Source organism: Harpia harpyja, chromosome 9 (assembly GCF_026419915.1).
Source record: "Harpia harpyja isolate bHarHar1 chromosome 9, bHarHar1 primary haplotype, whole genome shotgun sequence".
Lineage (NCBI taxonomy): Eukaryota > Metazoa > Chordata > Aves > Accipitriformes > Accipitridae > Harpia > Harpia harpyja.
In genome coordinates, this window is record NC_068948.1 from 25,042,574 (window position 1) to 25,062,097 (window position 19,524).

Sequence of the window (19,524 nt, forward strand, 5' to 3'; positions counted from 1 at the left end):
GCCCAGTTCCCAGCTAAGTGAAAATGAAATCAGAGCACTTCCTCATTTCCTGACTCGTGATTTGTCTGACGAGTTGCAGCTGCCGTGTGCCGGAGGTCCTGGGTGTCCTGGCACTGGGGACGGCACTGGATTTATCCCCAGCATCATCCCTACCCCAAACACGTGTACTGCCGGGGAGCTGAAGATTGGTACCCACCACAAGAAGAACCCTTTTCAGGTACGTTGGGTGCTTTTGTATTTTAACACCGCTCTGGCAGGACTGAGCTTTGAGGAAGTAAAACTGAAGGAACAGTATTTTTATGTTGACTCTGACTCCATCCTGTCTCTGATCTCCTCCAAGCTGTCTCTGGGTAGTTGAATTGTATGTAGTAGCCCATCCTCAGGAGCTGGTGGACATCAGTTGGATAAAAATAGGAATTTTTTTTATTTTGCCTTTCAAGGTGCTGGAAAACACAGGTTTGTCAAAACAGTTGCTTGACCAGGCAATGTGCAAACCTCCTTCGGGGAGGGTTTCTCGGGCAAGGTGGAACCATGAGATGAGGCGAGTGTCTGTATGTGTCCCTGCGTGTCAGTGTCCGCACAGGCAGGGGTTGGGTCCAGCAGACTTCTCCCCCCGAGGGAAGTTTCCGAGTCCTGGACGGGATTTCTCTTCCCATCTCACCGTGCTTAGGGGTACACAGCAGGCAAGGGGGGCAGGCAGCGCTGCCGCGGGGTGCTTGTCTGGGCAGGCAGGACAGAAGCTGTTGGCATCACCCAGTGTAAAAACCCCATGAAGGGCATGCCAGGGAGTCCAGGTCAGGGATGTCATCACCATTCTTCCTCCCTTACCAAACCGGATTTGTCACTAAGGGGTCAAGCACGGCTCCGGCTCTGAGCCCTTGGCTCCTGGCGTGTGTGCCACCGTGTCACTCCGACTCCCTGGTCCCAGCTGAGCGGGATGAAGCTGCTGGCGTCCCTCACCTTCCTGGCCGTGCTTGCAGTGGCCCTGGGGCACCCCGACCCCGCACTGGACTGGCACTGGCAGCTCTGGAAGAAAACCTACGGCAAGGAGTACCGCCATGAGGTAGGGGCATCTTGAGGCAGGTGGAGGTGGCTCAGGGTGCTGACATGGTGGGTGCTGCTCCAGCATGACCATCAGCTGCTTCACACAGTGGGGAGAAGAGCCGACAGCACTTCGAAGCACCGTTGGTTCTCAGGGGTGGTTTGGCAGGGGCTCCGGACAACCTTTGGTGGGATAAAAATGGGCCAAAGTGTCTGCGAGGGCTGTTGCTACACACCACGAGGTTGCGTTTGATTTCAGAAGGAGGAAGGGGACCGACGCGCAACATGGGAGAGGAACCTGCAACTGGTGACGCTGCATAATCTGGAGTACTCCCTGGGGCTGCACTCCTACGAGCTGGGCATGAACCACCTGGGAGACATGGTAGGTGCTGGCCATGCTGCTGAGAAGGGGCTTGTCTTTGTCTCTAATTACCTGTGAAGTTGATTTAACAAGGAATATAAGTGGGTCAGGGGTGGAGAAACTCCCAACGACCCTTCTCAGCCCATCCTCTTCTCGTGGACGCCAGTAGCCATGGACGAACTGCTCAGAAATTCTTGTGCTCAACATACTGGCATGAGGCAATCTGGCGTGAGGAAATAACTCCTTAATGCAGCATTTGGGGTGCACGGACTTGATCCTGGTCATTATATATATATTTGCAAATAATCCCTCTTCAATGTCCCCAGGTTGTAGTGTTGTTTAATGAAACATACCAGCTTCTAGGGATTTTTGGTGCTGGAGTTCAGTTTTGTATTTTCTTTTTCTTGTCCTTTCCAATGAACAGCTAGAAATTAAATGTAAAAAATAAAAAGCCAAGGGCTCCACAAACCTAACTCTTCCTGCTCAGACTGTTCAAGGGAAACCCCCCTCCACCTTCAACGCATGTAGTTTAAGACTTAGCAGAGACAAGGACATCATGAGTCGGTATTTTTTTTTCCCACCAGACCAGCGAGGAAGTGGTGGCTTTGTTAACTGGGCTGAACGTTGCTCCTCGGCCAAACCTGACCTCCACGTACCGACTGCAGCCTGGCAGCAAAGTCCCTGACACGGTGGACTGGAGGGAGAAGGGATGCGTCACGGACGTGAAGTACCAGGTTTGAAGCTCTCTGTGTGCCTCCACACGTCTTGGTCCCATGGGGCAGCATCTAAGCATCTCTGGGGCTTTTGTAGGGTGCTTGCGGGTCATGCTGGGCGTTCAGTGCTGTGGGAGCCCTCGAAGCCCAGATGAAGCTGAAGACAGGGAAGCTGGTGTCCCTGAGTGCCCAGAACCTTGTTGACTGCTCCATGATGTATGGGAACAAAGGCTGCAGTGGAGGTTTCATGACCAGTGCTTTCCAGTACATCATCGACAACCAAGGGATTGACTCAGATGATTCCTACCCCTACACGGCTCAGGTAGGCATCAGGCCTAGACAGCATGTGAAATCTGCAGAAAAACACATGAGCATGGAAGCAACACGGCCATTCGTTCTGCTCTCCTGCATGCACAGCCTTCTCCTCTCCCACTGATTTCCCTCTGTCTTGGTTTCTACCAGTCTCGTGTCATCTCAGCCTTTGCAGCTGATTCTTTCAGACCCACGGAAGGGACATTTAGACTTTATTTTTTCTTATAGGTGAATGACTGGACTAGGAGCCAGAATTTCTACATGTTTATTTCTGTCCTACATAAATTATGAGGCAACATACTACACGGAAGGGAAAAATGGGACAGGAGTCCTGGGTCCTGTTCTCAACTCTCTGTATTATTCCATCTTCTGTAGCTCAAAAATAGGATATTGATATTTCTACCATTTCAGTGGGCAGAGGTTTCCGGTGAATGATGTTCATACAATTGGTTTTTTAAAAGTTGCCTGTAACAGATGCTATATGACTGCTGCAAGGTCATAAAAAAAAAGCCATAAGAAAATAAAGATCCTGATGCTCACAGTCTTGATGGCCAGAGACAAGAGATGCCCTGAAATGACCTGGTGTCTTGAAAACATGGCCTATGGAAACAGGTCAAAGTGACAGCAGCTCACTCCAAGGAAGAAAAGTGGAATACGAGTCTTCAAACATGCATAAGGCAGCTACAGAGACAAAAGATGCTGTTCTCTGTGTCCAGAGGGAGAACGAGAAGCCCTGGGCTTAATGTACAATAAAAAAAATTTAGGTTAAACATGAGTCTTCAGATGGGAAGAATGAGGAAGCAAGGATAGTTTCTCTAGGGAAGCGGTGGAAGTATTGTCATCAAAGATTTCTAGAAAAAAGGCAGAGAATTCTGTTGAAATAGTTTGGCTGCTCTTGGTGTGCAGAAGTGAGATGGACAAGATGGTCTCTTCAGGTCCTTCCAGCCATCTTTTCTGTAGTCCTGTGTATAGAAAAATGGTGGTCAAAGAAAGGTGAAGAATGGGGTAGCACAAAGTCAAAGAGGGCTGATAGAAAACACGTACCTGAAAGTCTTGAGATGTGGATTCCTCATGCTCCTCTTCTCAACTTCCCCTTGTTCCTACCAGAATGGGACATGTCAATACAATGCTTCCACACGAGCTGCCACTTGCTCCAAGTACGTTGAGCTCCCATACGCCGATGAAGCAGCCCTGAAAGATGCTGTAGCCAACATTGGACCGGTCTCTGTTGCCATTGACGCCACCCAGCCCACCTTCTTCTTGTACAGGTCAGGTATGTCCTTTTGCCCTGAAGGCCTTCTTCACAGTCTTCTGTGTTTTTCTGCACATAAAACTTATGAAATTTGGTGGAATTTGGCAAATTGGGGCTTAATTGCTGGATGAAGGCATCAATGTGGCAAAACCTAAGACAGCAGCATTAGTGACGATGCTGAAGGTTGACTTTGACTCAGAGACAAAGTCTTGTGCTCTGATGACATGCTTCCAAACTCCTTTTTTTTCCAGGTGTGTATGATGACCCCCGGTGCACACAGCAGGTGAATCACGCAGTGCTCGTGATTGGCTACGGCACCCTAAATGATAAGGATTACTGGCTTGTGAAAAACAGGTAAAGGCACAACCGTGCATCACTGAACTCCTGTTATCTATATGCTCACTATCTATAGGAATAGGCTTCTCCTAGGTTACCTCCCACTGCTCAGACTGACATTCATACAGACGAGAGGGAGATCAGTTGGGTGCTTGTGCAATGGGGGTTGCTGTAGAGTTGAAAGTTGGTATTGGTCCCTGAACTACTCCCTAGGGATTCAAGCTTAGCCATGTCAAAGCACCTTTATGCCATCCTAGCAGTGTGAAGGAACATTAAATACATTTAAAATACACTTACACCCACCTTAAGTTCCCTTTATGTTGATGAATGTTGTCATAACTTAATACAGGATTAGAAATCCCATGAAGCAGTTAATGAAAACACTCCAATGCTGTGATGTTGATAAAGCTGCCACTTCACTTACAGAAAAAGGAATTTAATTTTTCTCGTGTCTGTCTGTTTGTTTCCTCTCACAAAAGTTGGGGTGTGCATTTTGGTGACAAGGGCTATATCCGCATGTCAAGAAACCACGCGAACCGTTGCGGGATCGCCAGTTATGCCTCTTACCCGCTCATATAGACAGACCCTGTGCTTCAGAGAGGACTCCTAAGGCTTCAGTTAAACCACTGGTGCTATGCTTGCATGGATCTACTGACTTCAAGAATAACTTTCTGGCTCTGTGGGCAACATCCTTCTGTTAGATCAGCCTGTATTACAGGCTGGGAGGGAGTCCTTTGCATGGGAGGATTTTGGAATACTATTTACAGGCACCTAGTGATTTCTTTTTGAGGAAAAAAGTTGGGGTTTTTTCAGAGTAAAATTGCAATACCTACAGTTATAACAGAGATCATGTTTTCCTCTCTCCAGTTTAGCATTGAGTACTGCTACAATGACACGGATATCATTTTATCTCTGTGTGCTATTGACAAAATTGCAGATATTCTTTGAAAAATAAAAGATGCGTTTCACTGTCCAAAAATCCAATATTTGGTCTCTGGAGGCAGGAATGGGTGGCAGAGGGCATTCCAGCTGGTACTTTCTCATCTGGCACTGCTCCCCCATGTAAGAACTTCTCACAAAACCTCTCCACAAATGATGTTTCTCTCCAAACAACGTATATGATTTGGGGATGGAGGATATGGACCATTGCACTGCTGCTGAAAGTGTGGAGAGAGAACGTAGCTGATATCCGTGGTTTCATGTTGATGTAGGTCCTTGTGATGACGATATTGAAACATAAATGCTATCACTGGCACTTCAGCTGCCATCGCACCCACGCAACACAACCCATCAAACACAGCACTTGTTTCCAACAGGGGTAGCAAAACCAATTCTGAAGGAAAAAGGTTTTCATGTTAAACCGTTGGGCTGAGACTGCAAATTCACCAGCCCTTTTTTTTTAAATGTATGTATTTACTATAGGCTTTAAAACAAAATGCCTTATAGTTTGTTGCAGCAGAAAAACTTCCGCTGAGAATCACTTTTATATTTAGTTGGGCACTGTGCTGGCCTAAGGTGCCACTGCCACCTTGGGGGAGGTGGGGGAATTGAACAAGTCTCCATCTGCAAGGTGACATTTGAGAATGTTCACATTACCTATCAAAAGGTTATTAACCTATCAAGGTTATTGTGTTGGGGTTTTTTAACCCTTTTGGCAAAGCGTTGCTCACTCTTAAAACCCTGTTGACTGAAGACATCTCCTTTCCAAGCATGGAGATCTCTGTAGACCACTGAGCACCTACAGCTCCAGCTCCGTCCTTGGAAGGGGCTCAAAACCTATCGTGTCTTCAGCAAAAACATCAACTGGCAAAGAGCTGGTGGGCCATGACCCTCATGCAAAGAAGTAAAAAAAAAAAATACTTTGTCTTAAAGTAAAAATACAAACTGGGGGGCTCTGGGAGGGTAGTGGGAGTGTGGGGAGGGTTCTTGTAGGTACTGGGTGGGTCTTGAGTGGCTCTTGGGGGTCCTGAAGAGCCTTATGGTGTACTTGGGTGCTCAGCAGGGTTACTGGGAGGTTCTGGGGTAGACTTGGGAGCTCTGGGGTGTTCTGGAATCTTCGGGGAGGGCTTGGGGGTGCATATGGGGGGCACTTGGGAGGGTCCTTGGGGGCTTTGGAGGTTACAGCGGGGGCAGGGGGAACTGGGAGTGTATTGAGGATATTGAGAGGGCCTTGGAGGCTCTGGTGGGTACTGGGAGGCTCTGGGAGTGTCCAGGGGGCAGCTCTGATGAGGGTGCTAGAGAAAGTTGCAGGGTCCTGGGTGGCTCTGTGATATACTAGGGGCTCTGGGAGGGTATTGGGGGGACTTTTTAGGGTAGTGGGGATCTGGAAAGCTACTGGGGGCACTAGAAGGGTCCTGGGGGTTTGGGTGGGTACAGGATGGGGTGGGGTGGGTCCCTCCTCAGACTGTCTTTGTATCTCAGAGGACTCTTTTTGTTCTCTGTGATAATTAGGATGTCTCTATGCAGTCCCTCACCCTCTAAGAACTCATGTTCTCTGCTCAGATCCCATCTCACACTCCTCATTTCCTCCCCAAGCTTTCTTTTGTCTCTGTAGTAGCTTTGGGACCCTTTCGGTGCCCTCACAACTCATTCTCTGGCTTTCCCTGTGCCCCAGAGGACTCTGTGTGCCTTTTATTCTGTCCGGGACCCCCATTTTGGTCTTTGAGCCCCTCTAGAACTTTTAACCCCAGTCCAAAACAGAGTCAGGACCAACACCAACCCCCAGCTATGGCTCCCGCACAAGTGTGGCCAGGACTGAAAGCTTTTTGCAGCAGTCAACTTTCCTTGGCAAACCCCTTCTCAGCTGCCAAACACTGTGGCTCTCCGCTTTCTCTCCCCAAAACCCCTCACCCCAAACCTAACCCTAACCATTCGAAAGGCCACAGCAAAGCCCGGCAAAGATCCCGGGGCTCTCCGGAGGGCAGCAGGGCCCCTTATGGACCCCAAAAGAGTACTATATTTTTTAATTAAAGGTGCTGCTTGCAGACACCTCTCCTGCAGGTAAACCCCTCTTGTCCCTCAGCGAAGGCCCAGGGCGGGGTCGGGTTCTGCGCATGCGCGGAGTTCCTCGGCGGGCGGCGAAGAACTACATTTCCCAGCGAGCCGCAGGAGGGGCCCGTGCCGCAGCAGTGACCACTTCCGGTGGCCGTGCCCTTGACTCGGTGTTCCGCTGAATGTTGCCGGGCAACGGGGGAGCGAAGAGGGTGGGCAGGGCAGGTCTGCGGCGGGGTCTTGGGGTGATTGTGGGCCGTGGGGGTCCATAGGGAGGGGAGTGGGGTCTGTGGGGTGAGGGAGGGCCCGTGGAAGGGGGGGGGGACTGGGGGGGGTCTGTGGGGCGGGGGAGGGCTCGCGGTGGGGGAGAACTGGGGGGTCTGTGGGGCAGGGGAGGGCTGTGATGGGTCTGGGGGGGGCGGTCTGGAATAGTGGAGAATTTGGCGGGGGGAGAGGGGAGCCCTGGGAGGGGTCTGTGGGGATTAGAGAGGTCCCTGGGGTAGGCGGTCTCTTGGGAGTGGGCCTTTTGGGGATGAGGGGGACCAGGCAGGATCTGCTGCTGGAGCTCGGGGAGGTCACTGAGCTGGGGGCAGTGCTGATGTCTGGGTCCTGGGTCTCCTGCAGGCAGCAGTCAGTGAAGCTGGGGGGGGTTCTCTGGTTTGCAGGGAGCCCGCTGGGCTGCATGGTTGTGCAGGAGCAGCCTGGGGTGGAAGTGCTGGCATGAAGCCTGTGGCAGGGGAATATTGAGGGGAAGGAAGGGTCCCCTGGCATAGAGAGCGGGGGCTCCAACACCTCGGTGTATATAGGTAGCCTATATAATGAGAGTGGGGTCTCTTCGTCCTCTCTGTGAGGCAGTTCCAGAGATGCTGGACTCAGGAAAATGGGGACATGGCCTGAAGCAGGGAGTTCTGGGGAGAGAAAGGCCACTGGTGAGAGTTGGTAGTACCTCGGTGGCTGGGAATAAGAGCTAGTGCTTTCTGAGAAGAACAGGGAATTTGATGGGGAGAAGAACCAGGTCCATTTTGTCAGAGGTGGCACAGGTGGCGGGGGAAAGCTGCCATCCTTCACCATGCCACTTCAGTGATAGGAGAGATACCTGTTGGGGCTTTGAAAAGGGAGACAGCCATCTTCTGTTTTGCCATGCCTGCCAACCTAAGCCATTGCCGTGCTGTTACCTGCACACTTTCAGCAAGAATGTAAGTATCTGAGGGGCAGCTGCAGAGCTGTGTTGTGCCAGGGCCATTTCTCCTGCTGGGATATCCCTTACCAATATTGCTACAAAGTACATAGCTGTTCATTTCTTGCTGCATGCGAAGGCCTGAATTGTCTCATTTAGTTGTTCCACTCGCATTCTCTTTGCAATAAAGACATCAAATCCATTTTCTTTTTGCTTCTAGATGAGGCTCCTGATTCTTGCTGTTTGCCCTATTCTACATGGCCCACTGTGAGGAAGGGGCCAGGCTCCTGGCCTCCAAATCACTATTGAATGGATATGCTGTGGAAGACTGGACTCTGCAGTACATCATCTACACTGCTGACTCCAGGTAAGGCTTGTCTCTTGCTTACCAGGAGCAAATCTTGATGTGTGTGTGTCTGCAGGGTTTGAGACTGTTTCTAGGCTCCATGGTGTGCTATTATCTTTGCTCCCCCTAAGTCTGGGCTTTCCACCAGTGCTTGAAGGTCTGACCCGGCGATTTGCCTGTTCCTTCCCGTTGCATTGTCCCTGCTTTTGCTGTTTCCTGCTTTCACCTCATGGCTGCCCTAGCTGTCCGTCCAGCATGGTGCAGTTCCTCGTGTTTCATCTTGTGACGTTCCCCTCCCCGTGCACACAGACGCTCTTTCTTGGCTTTGTGAGCTTTTCCGACATCCGGTTTCCTGTCTTTTTTGCAACTTCTCTCAGCTTTGCCTTCCTCTTCCTGCAATCTCCTTGTAATACACCTTGACTCTCCTCCCCATCTTGGTCCCTTTTCATGTTTCAAAAATCAGTTCTTCCAGCTGTTAAATCTGTGACACAGTCCCCCAGTAAGTAGAACACCGAAGTTGAGACTTTCCTCCTATCCCTTTCTTCATTGCGCTTAGTGCTGCCTTAGATATGGAGCTGTCGGATGATTCTTTCCACCCCCCCCCGGCCCGAGGATTTTGGCACTGTCTTTGTGATGTTCGATGTCAAGTGGCTCCAGATTGCTCAGTATCTTCTCGTGTTTTGAAATTTCTCCCCTCCCAACGCTCGTTCTTACCCCTAAGTGTCCTGTTGCTCTGCTGTCCTCATTCTTTGTCACTGAGATTCCAGTATGCCAGACCTTGGGCAGGGTGTTGTGGGGAAGGAGGAGTGGCTGGATCCACCTTGGATGGGTCTGGATGACTGTAACTACAGAGGTTGGGATCTGTTGACAGGACTGACATTGCTACCTGGTTCAATTCTCTTCTTTACCCATCTTCTTGCTTTCCTTTGATGAAATGCAACTATTTTCCTTAAGTTTCAGATCTCAGAGTGAGTAATGTGTCCCACACTGTGGTTCTGCGGCCTCTTGAAGCTGCTTGCTTCACCTCTGCCACCATCGCATACCTGGCACAGGAGGGTGGAGAGGTGATCGTGAGTGATTTGATTTGACTTTTTATGCAGTTGTAGCCCACGTTGGACAACAGGTACACCTGACTGTGCTCTTTGACCTTGTTAAGGGATGATGCATGTCCCTGAACTCTTACACTGCACATGCTCTGTTGCAAGAAGGAAAGGTGGCAAATACTATCCTTCTCCTTCCCTTTTTTAGGTTGGCTTCATGAGTGCTACTGGGCAGGGAGGAATCCTGGCTCAGTGTGAGTTTGATGGGAGGTTCTCGCCTCACTTTGTAAGCATCTTTCAATTAATAATTGAAATTACACTGCAGTGGTCATGCAAACCAGCACAGTGCCTGTTTGTGGTGTGTTGGTTTTGCACTAGAGTCACCTGAAAAAATCCAGTGTGGATTGTAGTTAACCTGTGTCTGTTGTCTGGAAGAAAATATCACAGAAATAGTGGTTTCCATTCCAGCTACCTCTGTGAAGGAGCTGCCACTGTGGGATTTGGTGCCAGAAGCTTTGTGGGTGGAAGACCTGATGGTTATAACTCAACTGTGTGTGATTTGTTCTGAATTCTGTCTAATAATTTCTCCTTCTAGCTGGACTGGGCGGCTTTTGGCATGATGACCCTACCCTCCATCGGGATGGTGCTGCTGTGATATTTGAGCAAGACAAAGTATGACACCCCTGAGACCAAAAGGAAGTGAGCAAAGCCAAATGCTACCAGCACCCCAGAGCTCAGGAGAGAGCAAACATTAACCCACCCAGAACTGCAGGTGTGTTTGGATCAGCAACAGTCTGCAAAAGCACTGCCTGGGCTGTGCTTCAGCCCTGTCACTTCAACGGTAGTGGTGTGTTGCCTTCTCCCTTAGAAAAAACACGGAAAAGCCTGCAACCAAACCCCCTCGTCTGCGTATTCAGAGCAGAGTCCCCTCACTGTTGCAGATAAGTGCTGGTGAAGCTCTGACACGAACATGTTAACACCCAGCAGAGCTTATTTGTGGGGGTGCAGCTCTGCAGCATTTCTGGCATCTGTGCTGCCTCCCAGACTCCGTTCAGCCAAGTGGACCTCTGCCTGCTGCAGTCTTCTCAAACCCTGTAAATCTTGGGGGGGCCCCCCTACTCCAGGTGCTGCCCATCTTGCCGAAACACCTGTGGGAAGGAGTTTTACCGAGTGCTGATAGCTAGACCTCCTTTTGATAGAGGCTTGTTAGAGCTCTTTGCTAGGTGGGGCATGGGAAGCCCTGTTGTATTTCAGTGAGCAGTTCATTGCTGTGTGTCTGGTTGTTTGGGTTTGGGTTTTTTCTCCCTGGTTGCTCTGTTGAGGCTTTGTAATAAAACAAACACCACAAAAGAAGCCTGCTTCTCTTTTACCAGGAGGTCCTGGAGGCACCTGGCTGCCTCCAGAAGCAGCTAAAGGGCATACAGTCAGGAAATTAAATCCATACATTACTCCATCAGTAAAATAAATGGAAGAATGAAAGCATAGGGAACATGTGGGGAGCAGAAATCGCTTTACTGGGTTCATTCCTCTGTTCTCCGAAGGGCTGGTACCTCACAGTGGCTTTCCTGACAGCCCCAAGCACTAGTATAAGGTTTCTTCTCACCACTGTAAATATATCATAGTGCAGCTGCCTGTTGGGCATGAATTTGTCCTTTTTCTCTGGAGGAGGTAGTGGCACAGCTATGACTGGGCTCAGGGGACCCGCACATGGTGAGAGGTGGTTGATTTTTGCTCTGGGATTTGGGCAGGGGCTCTGTGGTGGCTCCTGGCTCTGGCTGGGCTGGGCTCCTCTGGCACCGTATGTCTGGCCACACGTTGGACCCTGCTCACCAGCACAGTGGTGGCAGCCAAGAATTTTGTGTTGGTGGATAGAAATCCTGGGCCATGCTGGAGCGAACACTGTGCCTTTGTTACCAGAACAATGTTTCCAAGCTGGGATTCCTCACCCCCTCGCCCCAACCTTGGCTGCCACCGGTTGCACCCTTTGTTTCGCCTGGCGAGTGTCGCAGCCGGCAGGATTAGGGGGACAGTCACTGTTTGATGTCAAGAAACTCTCTCTGAAGGGTGCAGGGGCTTTGTGCTAGCAGGTCAGACTCGTGCAGCCCACTCGGATGTGCCCGGCAGCGGAGATTTCCTCGCCAGGCTGAGAGGTAAGGCTGTTCCCCCTGCAAAACGGTTCCTGCCTGTTTTGGCAGCAGCCCCGGCTGCGCCCTCAGGATCTGCAGGCAGAAAAGGGTGAAGGTAACTAATGCCTGTTACCAGCAGCGCTCCGGTTTGGGCTTTTGAGGGTAGGCTGGGGAGGTGTTGATGGGAGACTGGTGTAAAGAGGAGTTGTCTGTGTTGAATCCCTAATAGTAGTGCTCTTCTTTGAGCCTTGAATTGTGCTAGCGCTGGAAATACTGACCACGGACTTACGTGATGTTGGTAGAGCTTCAGAGCTGGAGCTGTGAACAAGCCCCACAGTATTAGCCAGGATGAGAGCCCTGAGGACACTTGTGCCTGGTCCTCCTGCACCCCAGCACCCTGGTGAAGAGGGGCCAGTTCCAGAAAACCCTTGGGAATATTTACAGCATTTTGCATTTTGGTGTCTCAGGTGCCTCCTTGCCTGCAGAGCCTCAGGTGCTTGAAAACCAGGAGCTGAAATGGCTGCTGAGCTTCCAGACAGCCCCAAAACCAGTGCGTGAGCTGGGAAAGGGCTTGTTCCCTGATCCCGAGCCCAGGATAGTAATCCAATTAAAATCCTGATGGTTTCAGAAAAAAATTTGGAGCTTGTTCTGCAGCCTGGCCACTGCAGTTTCTCTCTCTGCGGGGCAGGGCAGGACACACCCGAGCTGTGCCAGATCTGGACCTGGGTGCTCCAGGTAGGCATCACCTCCTGGCACCACTCTCCGGAAAGCTGCACAAAGGTTCCCGGTGCCACCTGTTTATTTAAAACAAACATGTTCCTCGCAGGCTAAATCTTTAGCCTGAGGAATATCGAGCACAGAGACGGTGCCAAGGGGCAGGCTGGCTCCAGGGTGGGGGACCAGGGACACAGCCTAGCACATGCGTGGTGAGAGGACATTTATTTATTTTCCTTTATTTTCTGTTGAACGGGTGCTTCATGTGACAGTGGCGCCAGGACACCTCCAACAAAGGATGCCAGAGCTTTTCAAAACCTCCAGGCCACTTCTGGCAGGTGGGGATTAAACGCACTGGGGTGTTTATCGCTCACAGGTGCCTCTCGCACAGGAACGGTTTGCTCTGTCTGTGGCTGCTTCATTTCATGGTGGCTTTTCCCAGGAAATGAAATCCCTCTTGCATCCGGATGTGCTGGGTTTGTCCAAGGTGCATAATCCTTCCGGCATCTCTTGGCGGCTCACTGCACCCGGAGTCCTGTGCAAAGGGTTAACATGGAGCTGGTGTGGACGGGGTTCAGCCCCGTGGCGGTGGGGAGCGGAGGGGGTTCAGCCCTACAACAGACAGTGCTGTGTGGGCAGCGTGACGCTGCAGTCAGCCTGAGTCACCTCTGCTTGCCCTGCCCTTATCGCAGCTTGTGGGTGCCCTGCTCTGCCCCCTGACCAGCTCTCTGCACCCGTATCGGTTGCTTAAATCTTAGCCCTGAGCTGGCAGCAAGTTGCGTGGGGCTGGAAAAGTGCGATTGCGCTGTGCCAAAGCTACCTGGGGGAAAGAAATCCCCACCTTTGGGAGATGGGGAAACTGAGGCAGAGAGTAATGCTTCTTGCCCTATGGTGCCTTGGGTTTTCCCAGCTCCTGCCTGTTGCTACAACCGGTGATGGATTATCTATAACTCCCACCGACTGCTGTGGGAACGACTCCCAGGAGTCAGGAAGGGGCAATTCAGACCCTGAGGGGGACCCTAAGGCTGTTCTTGGACCCTAAAAACTGACAGAGTGGGAAATAAGAGGGCTGCTCTGTGCTGAGGGCACCCACAGCCCAGCGTGGAGCTGCAGCTGATGGGTAAGGGAGGAGAGAAATGGGGAGCAAGGCTGAATTTGGGGTGCCCCATGACAATGGGGGTATGTGTCCGTCTGTCCGCTGGCGAGGACGGTGCGGAGGATCTGTGTTGATGCAGGGCAAAGGGTTAACAGGGAAAAGGATCTGATTTGCCAAGTGGTTCCTGGTTTATTTTGTGTGTGAAAGAGGCAGGGACGGAGGGGGAGGAGGAGGAGAGCACCCAGCTGGGGAGCTGGAGCAGGGCTGGTACCCAGCAGGCATCGGGCATCGCTGCCAGGACCGGGGTCCCATGGGGCCCACCCGCCCCATCACCGACAGGTATGTCCCTTGCAGCCCTGGGGTGACCTGGGGGTGATCTGACCCACCCAGCAGCCACCGTCCCCTCTCATGGGTGCTGTAGCACCCGTCTCACCCACTGCCACCCCTTTGTGTCGTCCGTGTCGTCCCCCCCCCCCCCCCCCCCAGCCACTCGCCAGCATCTTCCCTGCCCTTCACCCTGGGCTATGGCTGCTCCTGTGGGACTGCAGGGACAGGAGGCCTGGGTCCCACCTTCCACGCTCCCTCCGGGGTGCTGACAGGGTTTGACCCAAAGGTCTCTGTTGTGACCCTTGAGCCGGTCCCTCATCCCTGTGGTCCTCAGTTTCCCCATCCAGCAGTGGTGGCCAGCACAAGCATCCTCCAGCTGCCTAGAAAACTGGTGGCTGGCAGTTAATGCTCGCCGGTGCTGGGGAATCCAGCTCTGCCTGGAAAGAAATTGGGGGCAACGTGCTTACACCTGTGTCCTGCCTGGTGCAGGGGTGGGTTCGCCCTCCGCCTGCTCCTGTGGGTCCTCGGCAGAGGACAGACGCCTCCATGGCATCAGGTTGGAATGGCTTTTAGGAGGAAGACCTTGCTTCTTGCTTCTTTCCCTGGGAGCCATGACTCCGATCTGGCACTTCCTGCTCCGACTGGTTCCAAAGTGCTGGCAGAGCCGCCTGAAGTGCAGGCTGGGTGCACTGTGGCACCCATTCCCCTCCAGTCTGCCTGGCACCCAGGGTGACTGGGGACACGTCCCCAGGACCCGGTGCTGGCCTGGAACAGGCGGTGGGGCTGGAGGAGCCTGGTGCAGTCCCGACTCCTATCCATGCACTCCAGTGATGAATGTTGGCCGTTCTCAGCCTGGAGCAGAGGGGCTGGGTGGGGATATCTCCCCCAAGTCCCTCTTCCCTGGCTGGGCTGAGCCATTGTGCCACAGTCCCCCGAAGCCCATGTTGCTGAGCACAGCCCTCGGGTAACACAATCCCCAGCCTCCTCGCTGCTGCTCTCCAGCTGGTGCTCACCGACATTTTGGGGGGGAGTTGAAATACAAACACGGACCTTAAGGCCAGCTTGGTGCCCGGCTTCTAGCACTGCAGGGAGTTAGTGACTCCTGGCTGGAGGAGCCCATCTCTCACCGGTGCATCTGGGCACCGACTGGGGTAACACCGTGGTGCTCTGCCTGGGAGAGCCGTACTGATGGGAAGCTGCTGCCGGTGTCCCAGTGCCAACAGGCAGTAAATGGGGTTGATTTGACTTGTTGGGCATGGAGGGGTGCACCCTGGGGCACTGGGGTAGACTGGAGGGGGGCAAGCGATGGCAGGGAGTGCTGAGACTGGAGGGTTGCCCGCAGGGTCGGGATTTGATTTGGGGGATGCTGCTCCACTGTGATGCTGCTTCAGGATCCCGTCCCTTGTCCTGCCAGCTCCCTGTTCAGGAGGTTGGGTTTACACCCCAAGATCCCCAGCTGTTTTCCGGCACTAAACTGGGAAGCTCCTGGGCATCCAGGTTGCTTTTCTGGGCACCGACACCTGTACGAGTCTGGGAGCCCATAAATCACCAGGTTGCCTTGTGTGCTTTCGGGGAGAGCCGCGCTTGTTGGTGGCGGAAGTGCCACCGAGCAATGGACACTATCTTTGCTATTTATTTATTCTTCTGTATTTACAGCAAAGCAGCTCACTTGTTCTGGTCTGGTCCTGGGCAGATCAAAGGGCAGATGATGGGCAGACGTGGAGGAAAGTGGGTTTTTTTAATCAGCTGACTGGGCCGGGAATGTAAAAACAGGAAAGCGGCTGAGCTCATCCTATTTCCCTCCCTGTCCCAACCGGGGCTGCCGGTGGGGGGGAGAGCTGCCCATGGGGCTCAGGCGCAGCAGGGTGAGTCGGGGCTGGGCAGTGCCAGGGGAGGATGTGCCGGCCCTGGGACATGCCTCGGGCACCGGCATGGCCATTGCTGTCAGGATTTTGGGATTATGGGCAGGTGTGGGCAGCGTGGACCGGAGCAATGGGCTGGATCACAGGGACCGGGGGGCTCCGCTGTGGTTTGCAGCCCTGGCTTCATCTCGCTAACAGCAGCAGAAGGGTTTTTTGCTTAACAGGGGGTTAATGCGGTCCAGACAGGGCTAGCAACACTGTACTGATGCTGCTGCAAGATGGAGGGACCAGGCATGATGGGGAGCTGGGTTTGGGGGGGGGGCTAAAAGTTGCACCCCACATTAGCCTTTCTTTAAGAGCTTTTGTAGCCGCTTGGTGCAGGCAGCCCGGGCATCTCGGCGCGTCAGGATGCTCAGGGGGTGTCGGGATGCTTGGGGGCTTCCCCAGCCTGGTGTGGCCTTTGGGGGGGGGGCACAGCCAGGCTAAAACCTCACCAGGTCCCATCCTGAAACCTCCTCAGGTCCCATCCTGCTGCCACGCTGGGACCAGCACATGCAGGGGCCAGATGCCACCAGACTAAATCCAGGTCCCTAAGCGACTGCAAAGCAACCTGAACATCCTCCCCCAAGGGATGGCTGCTGTGGGGGAGTTGTATCACCCCAGGGAGGTGGAAATTTGGGGGTTTTGTGCCCAGGCGGACTGGCTGCATCCTTGCAGGATCACCCTGGGGTGGTGGGACCCCATCACTGCTCAGGCCCCCCTGGCCAAGCTGGCGAGGAGCCACTCTCATCCCAGCCAAATTCCTGGGCGCTTAATGAGTAACCGGCAGCGAAGTGCGGGGCTGTGCTGGGCCTCGAGTGGGTGTTTCTGTGTGTTCCTGCCAGCCGCAGCCCCCCCCGGCCGTGTTTGTGCAGGGCTGGGGGCCAGGGGGGCCGGCAACCCTCTCCATCTAGGTGCCGCCACTGCAGGGTCGGGGGACCCTGCGCAGTGCATGGGGCTCAGCAAGGTCAGCGCCAGGGTGGGGGGGACTCGGCCAGGAAGGGAAGCTCCTCTTTATGGCCATCATAAGCTTTACTGGCTGTTTGAAGCTTCAAAAGTGGCCGTAAAAGCAATCTGGGGGAGCTGGGGGGGTCTGCAGAGCTCAGCTGAGACCCCCCTAACTCGTTTCATGCCCTGCGCCAAAGCTGGGCTGGCCACCCCCGACGCCTCCGCTCCTCTCTCCTGCAGCATCCGGCCCTGAGCACAGCATGGATGGTCCCGACATCTTCCTGGGTCCCTGCGAAGGCGCCCTCTGCGGGGTCCCGGGTCAGAAACGTCGCTGCATGTCGGCCCTGGAGCCCGTCACCACACCCAGTGCCAGCACCAAGGTTGGCTGGGAAGAGGAGGAGGAGGATGAAGACCACTTTCGGGGGGTGCCACTGCGGCGATCCTGTGCCCTCCGGACCTCCATCCGCTCCCGGGACCCCTTCCGCCGGCACAGCTGGGAGCCGGGCAAGGAGCTGCGTGGGGTCCCTGGCTACGACCAGCTCAGGTAGCGGTGACCTGCCCTGTGTCCCCATCCCAGCCCTGCAGCTGTCCCCTCTTCCGTGACCTCGCACCGCTGCTTCCGAGCCCCCCTGATCCAGGGGTCGGGGTCCTCCATGCAGCATCCCTGGGTGCCCCCCAGGGATGAGCATCCCTTGCCCCGACCCGGTGGGGATGCCCCAAAAGCCGGGTGCTAGAGCAAGGCTCACGCCATGGGGATGGGGGTCCCGGTTTGGTGGTCCCCCCCACCCTCAGCTCAGGGTCCTCTCTGTCCCCATCACAGTGTAAGTCTCAAAGGGCTGAGCCCTGTCGACATTGACTCCAGCACGGAGCAGCTGGACGGGCTGGGGCAGCACCAGCAGGACCCCCGGCGAACCCCCCTCATCCACAGCAACGACGACCTGGAGTCCCTGCTCTCCCAGGACGAGGAGGATGAGGCCGATGTGCAGCGGGCGCAGGTAGGAGCCCCCTCCTCCTCCTCCTCCTCCTCCTCCTCCTCCTCCAACTCCTCCTCCTCTTCTTGCCACCCCCGGGTGTCCTGTCACCCAGCACCCACCTGCAGCCGGGGGGATGGACTCAGGGGCTGAGCCTGGGTGAGGGCAGGGGAACCCGGGAGAGGGGATCACGATGGGTCCCCAGGAAAGTCCCATCCTGGGTGGCTTTGCCATCATCCTGAGACCGGGATGCTCCTGCCCAAGCTGTGTTATCCTCTGGGAGCAGCTTCATTTTGGGGATCAGTGGTGGGGAGGGGAAAATAGATGGGCCACAAGCCCAGGGACCCTCCAGCACCGGTATGAGCCTGGGTGTGCCATCCTGGGGAACAGCAGCTGCCCTGTGCCACCCGCCGGGCCCTGCTAAAAGGCAGGTAGAGGGTCGCAGCGACAGGAGCCAGTGGCCCTGGTGCCAACCCTGTCACTGCTGGCAGGAGGATGCACGGAGGCTGCCAGCATGCTGGGCCAGGCAGAATGCCGGCGGCTGTGCCCTCTCCAAATCGGCATCGCTCAGCGTCATCGACAGCTTCCCCGACGCAGATGGTGAGTAGCAGCACCCACATCCCCCTGGGCAGGACCGGGGTGATGGCCCCCATGTCGCACCCCCCCAGCGCTGCATTCCCATGCCTGCTCAAACCTTCCTAATAACAACCTAAAATCGATGGCACTGCCGCCAAAGTTAATTATTTCTCATCTCCCCGCCTCCATGGCAGCCCTGGACCACGGCAGATGCTTCACCAACGAAAAGAGCTGGCTTCTCTTGCCGCGCTTCAGCCCCTCTTTTAATTCATCTTTCTTTTGCTGTTGCAGAAATTTCCCCCTTCGCCTCCCAGCAGAGCCTGGTCAATGGGTGAGTCGGGGTGGGAGGGACACGGCCACGGGGCTGAGGGTGCACGTTGTACCCCTGTGCCAGGGTGTGAATAAGGCAGCTCAGGGACCAGAGAGCCCTGAGAGGAGATTTAGAGATGAAAATATTGGCCCAAATAGGGATTTTTTTTTTTTTTTGCTTGTGGCTGCAGAGAGGGAACGGGGCAGCTACATGCAATGGGGTCAGGCTGAGACCTGACACACTTCACTCACTCCCAGCATCGGGGTCAGCAGGAGCAAACCCCCAGGGACTAACAGGCTGGAGGGGACGGTGTCCCCCTCCCTGTCCCCGGGGTGCCAGGCCCCCCTCCTGGCACGGCATTGTGCCGGCGGCACGGGGCCCCCTCTGTCCCTGGCGCCTGTCACAGCCCATTCCCATCTTCATTAGGGCAGTTGTTCCCGGGCATCATTGTGCCCAGGGCTGGCTGGGAGCCCCACGGGGGGATGAGCGAGGACAGGCACAGGGACAAGGATAGGGACAAGCTGGCCCTGGACCACCTCGCCAAAAAGGATGGTGCTGCATGGCCCGTGCACCCTGCAGCCGCTCCCCCTGCCCATGCCCCCAGGGACAGGTTGGGAGCTGGGCTTGTGCCCCACTGAGGGTGGCTTGTCACCCACCGAGGATGTCCCCAAGAAACCAGGGCCAGTCCTGAGCGGGATCACCCAGGAAAGTGGGGGGTCCTTGCCTGTAGCACCCCACAACCTTGGGGTTGCACCCACAGCTGCAACCATACAAACCGGGACCACCACCCTGCTCCCCAAATTATGGGACAGGTGACACGGTATTGGGGGGGTGGTCACCAAGGATGGGACATAGCCACCAGCCTGGGTGGGGGTGGGGGGTGTCATCTCCGCACCCCACGGGCCTCGGGGCGAACAGAAAGGGCTCTGTGCTCGTCCCAGCTGGGAGCGGAGCAGCCACCCCGGAGAAGCTGGGGGGCCGGGGCA

General features: G+C 54.5%; 2 protein-coding genes across 3 annotated transcripts; both read left to right on the plus strand.

The window, feature by feature from the left end:
- The first annotated feature begins 26 nt into the window (after positions 1-26).
- On the plus strand, positions 27-4,999 carry LOC128146013 (cathepsin S-like). Of its 2 annotated transcripts, none has more exons than XM_052796978.1 (8): positions 27-217; positions 929-1,063; positions 1,301-1,423; positions 1,987-2,136; positions 2,213-2,437; positions 3,535-3,700; positions 3,931-4,033; positions 4,495-4,999. In XM_052796978.1, the coding sequence occupies exons 2-8, from the start codon at positions 938-940 to the stop codon at positions 4,592-4,594; spliced, it is 993 nt and encodes a 330-aa protein (XP_052652938.1). In that variant the 5' UTR covers positions 27-217; positions 929-937; the 3' UTR covers positions 4,595-4,999. The 2 variants fall into 2 exon arrangements, with proteins under 2 accessions (XP_052652938.1, XP_052652937.1); XM_052796977.1 differs by having other exon boundaries at positions 45-217; positions 850-1,063.
- A 2,443-nt stretch (positions 5,000-7,442) lies between these two features.
- LOC128146420 (translocon-associated protein subunit beta-like) lies at positions 7,443-10,922 on the plus strand. Its single transcript, XM_052797758.1, is given in 7 exon segments — positions 7,443-8,423; positions 8,425-8,550; positions 9,086-9,122; positions 9,124-9,194; positions 9,497-9,599; positions 9,778-9,855; positions 10,165-10,922. Coding segments are annotated over 7 exon segments (543 nt in total). The 5' UTR covers positions 7,443-8,403; the 3' UTR covers positions 10,273-10,922.
- The last annotated feature ends 8,602 nt before the right edge of the window (positions 10,923-19,524 follow it).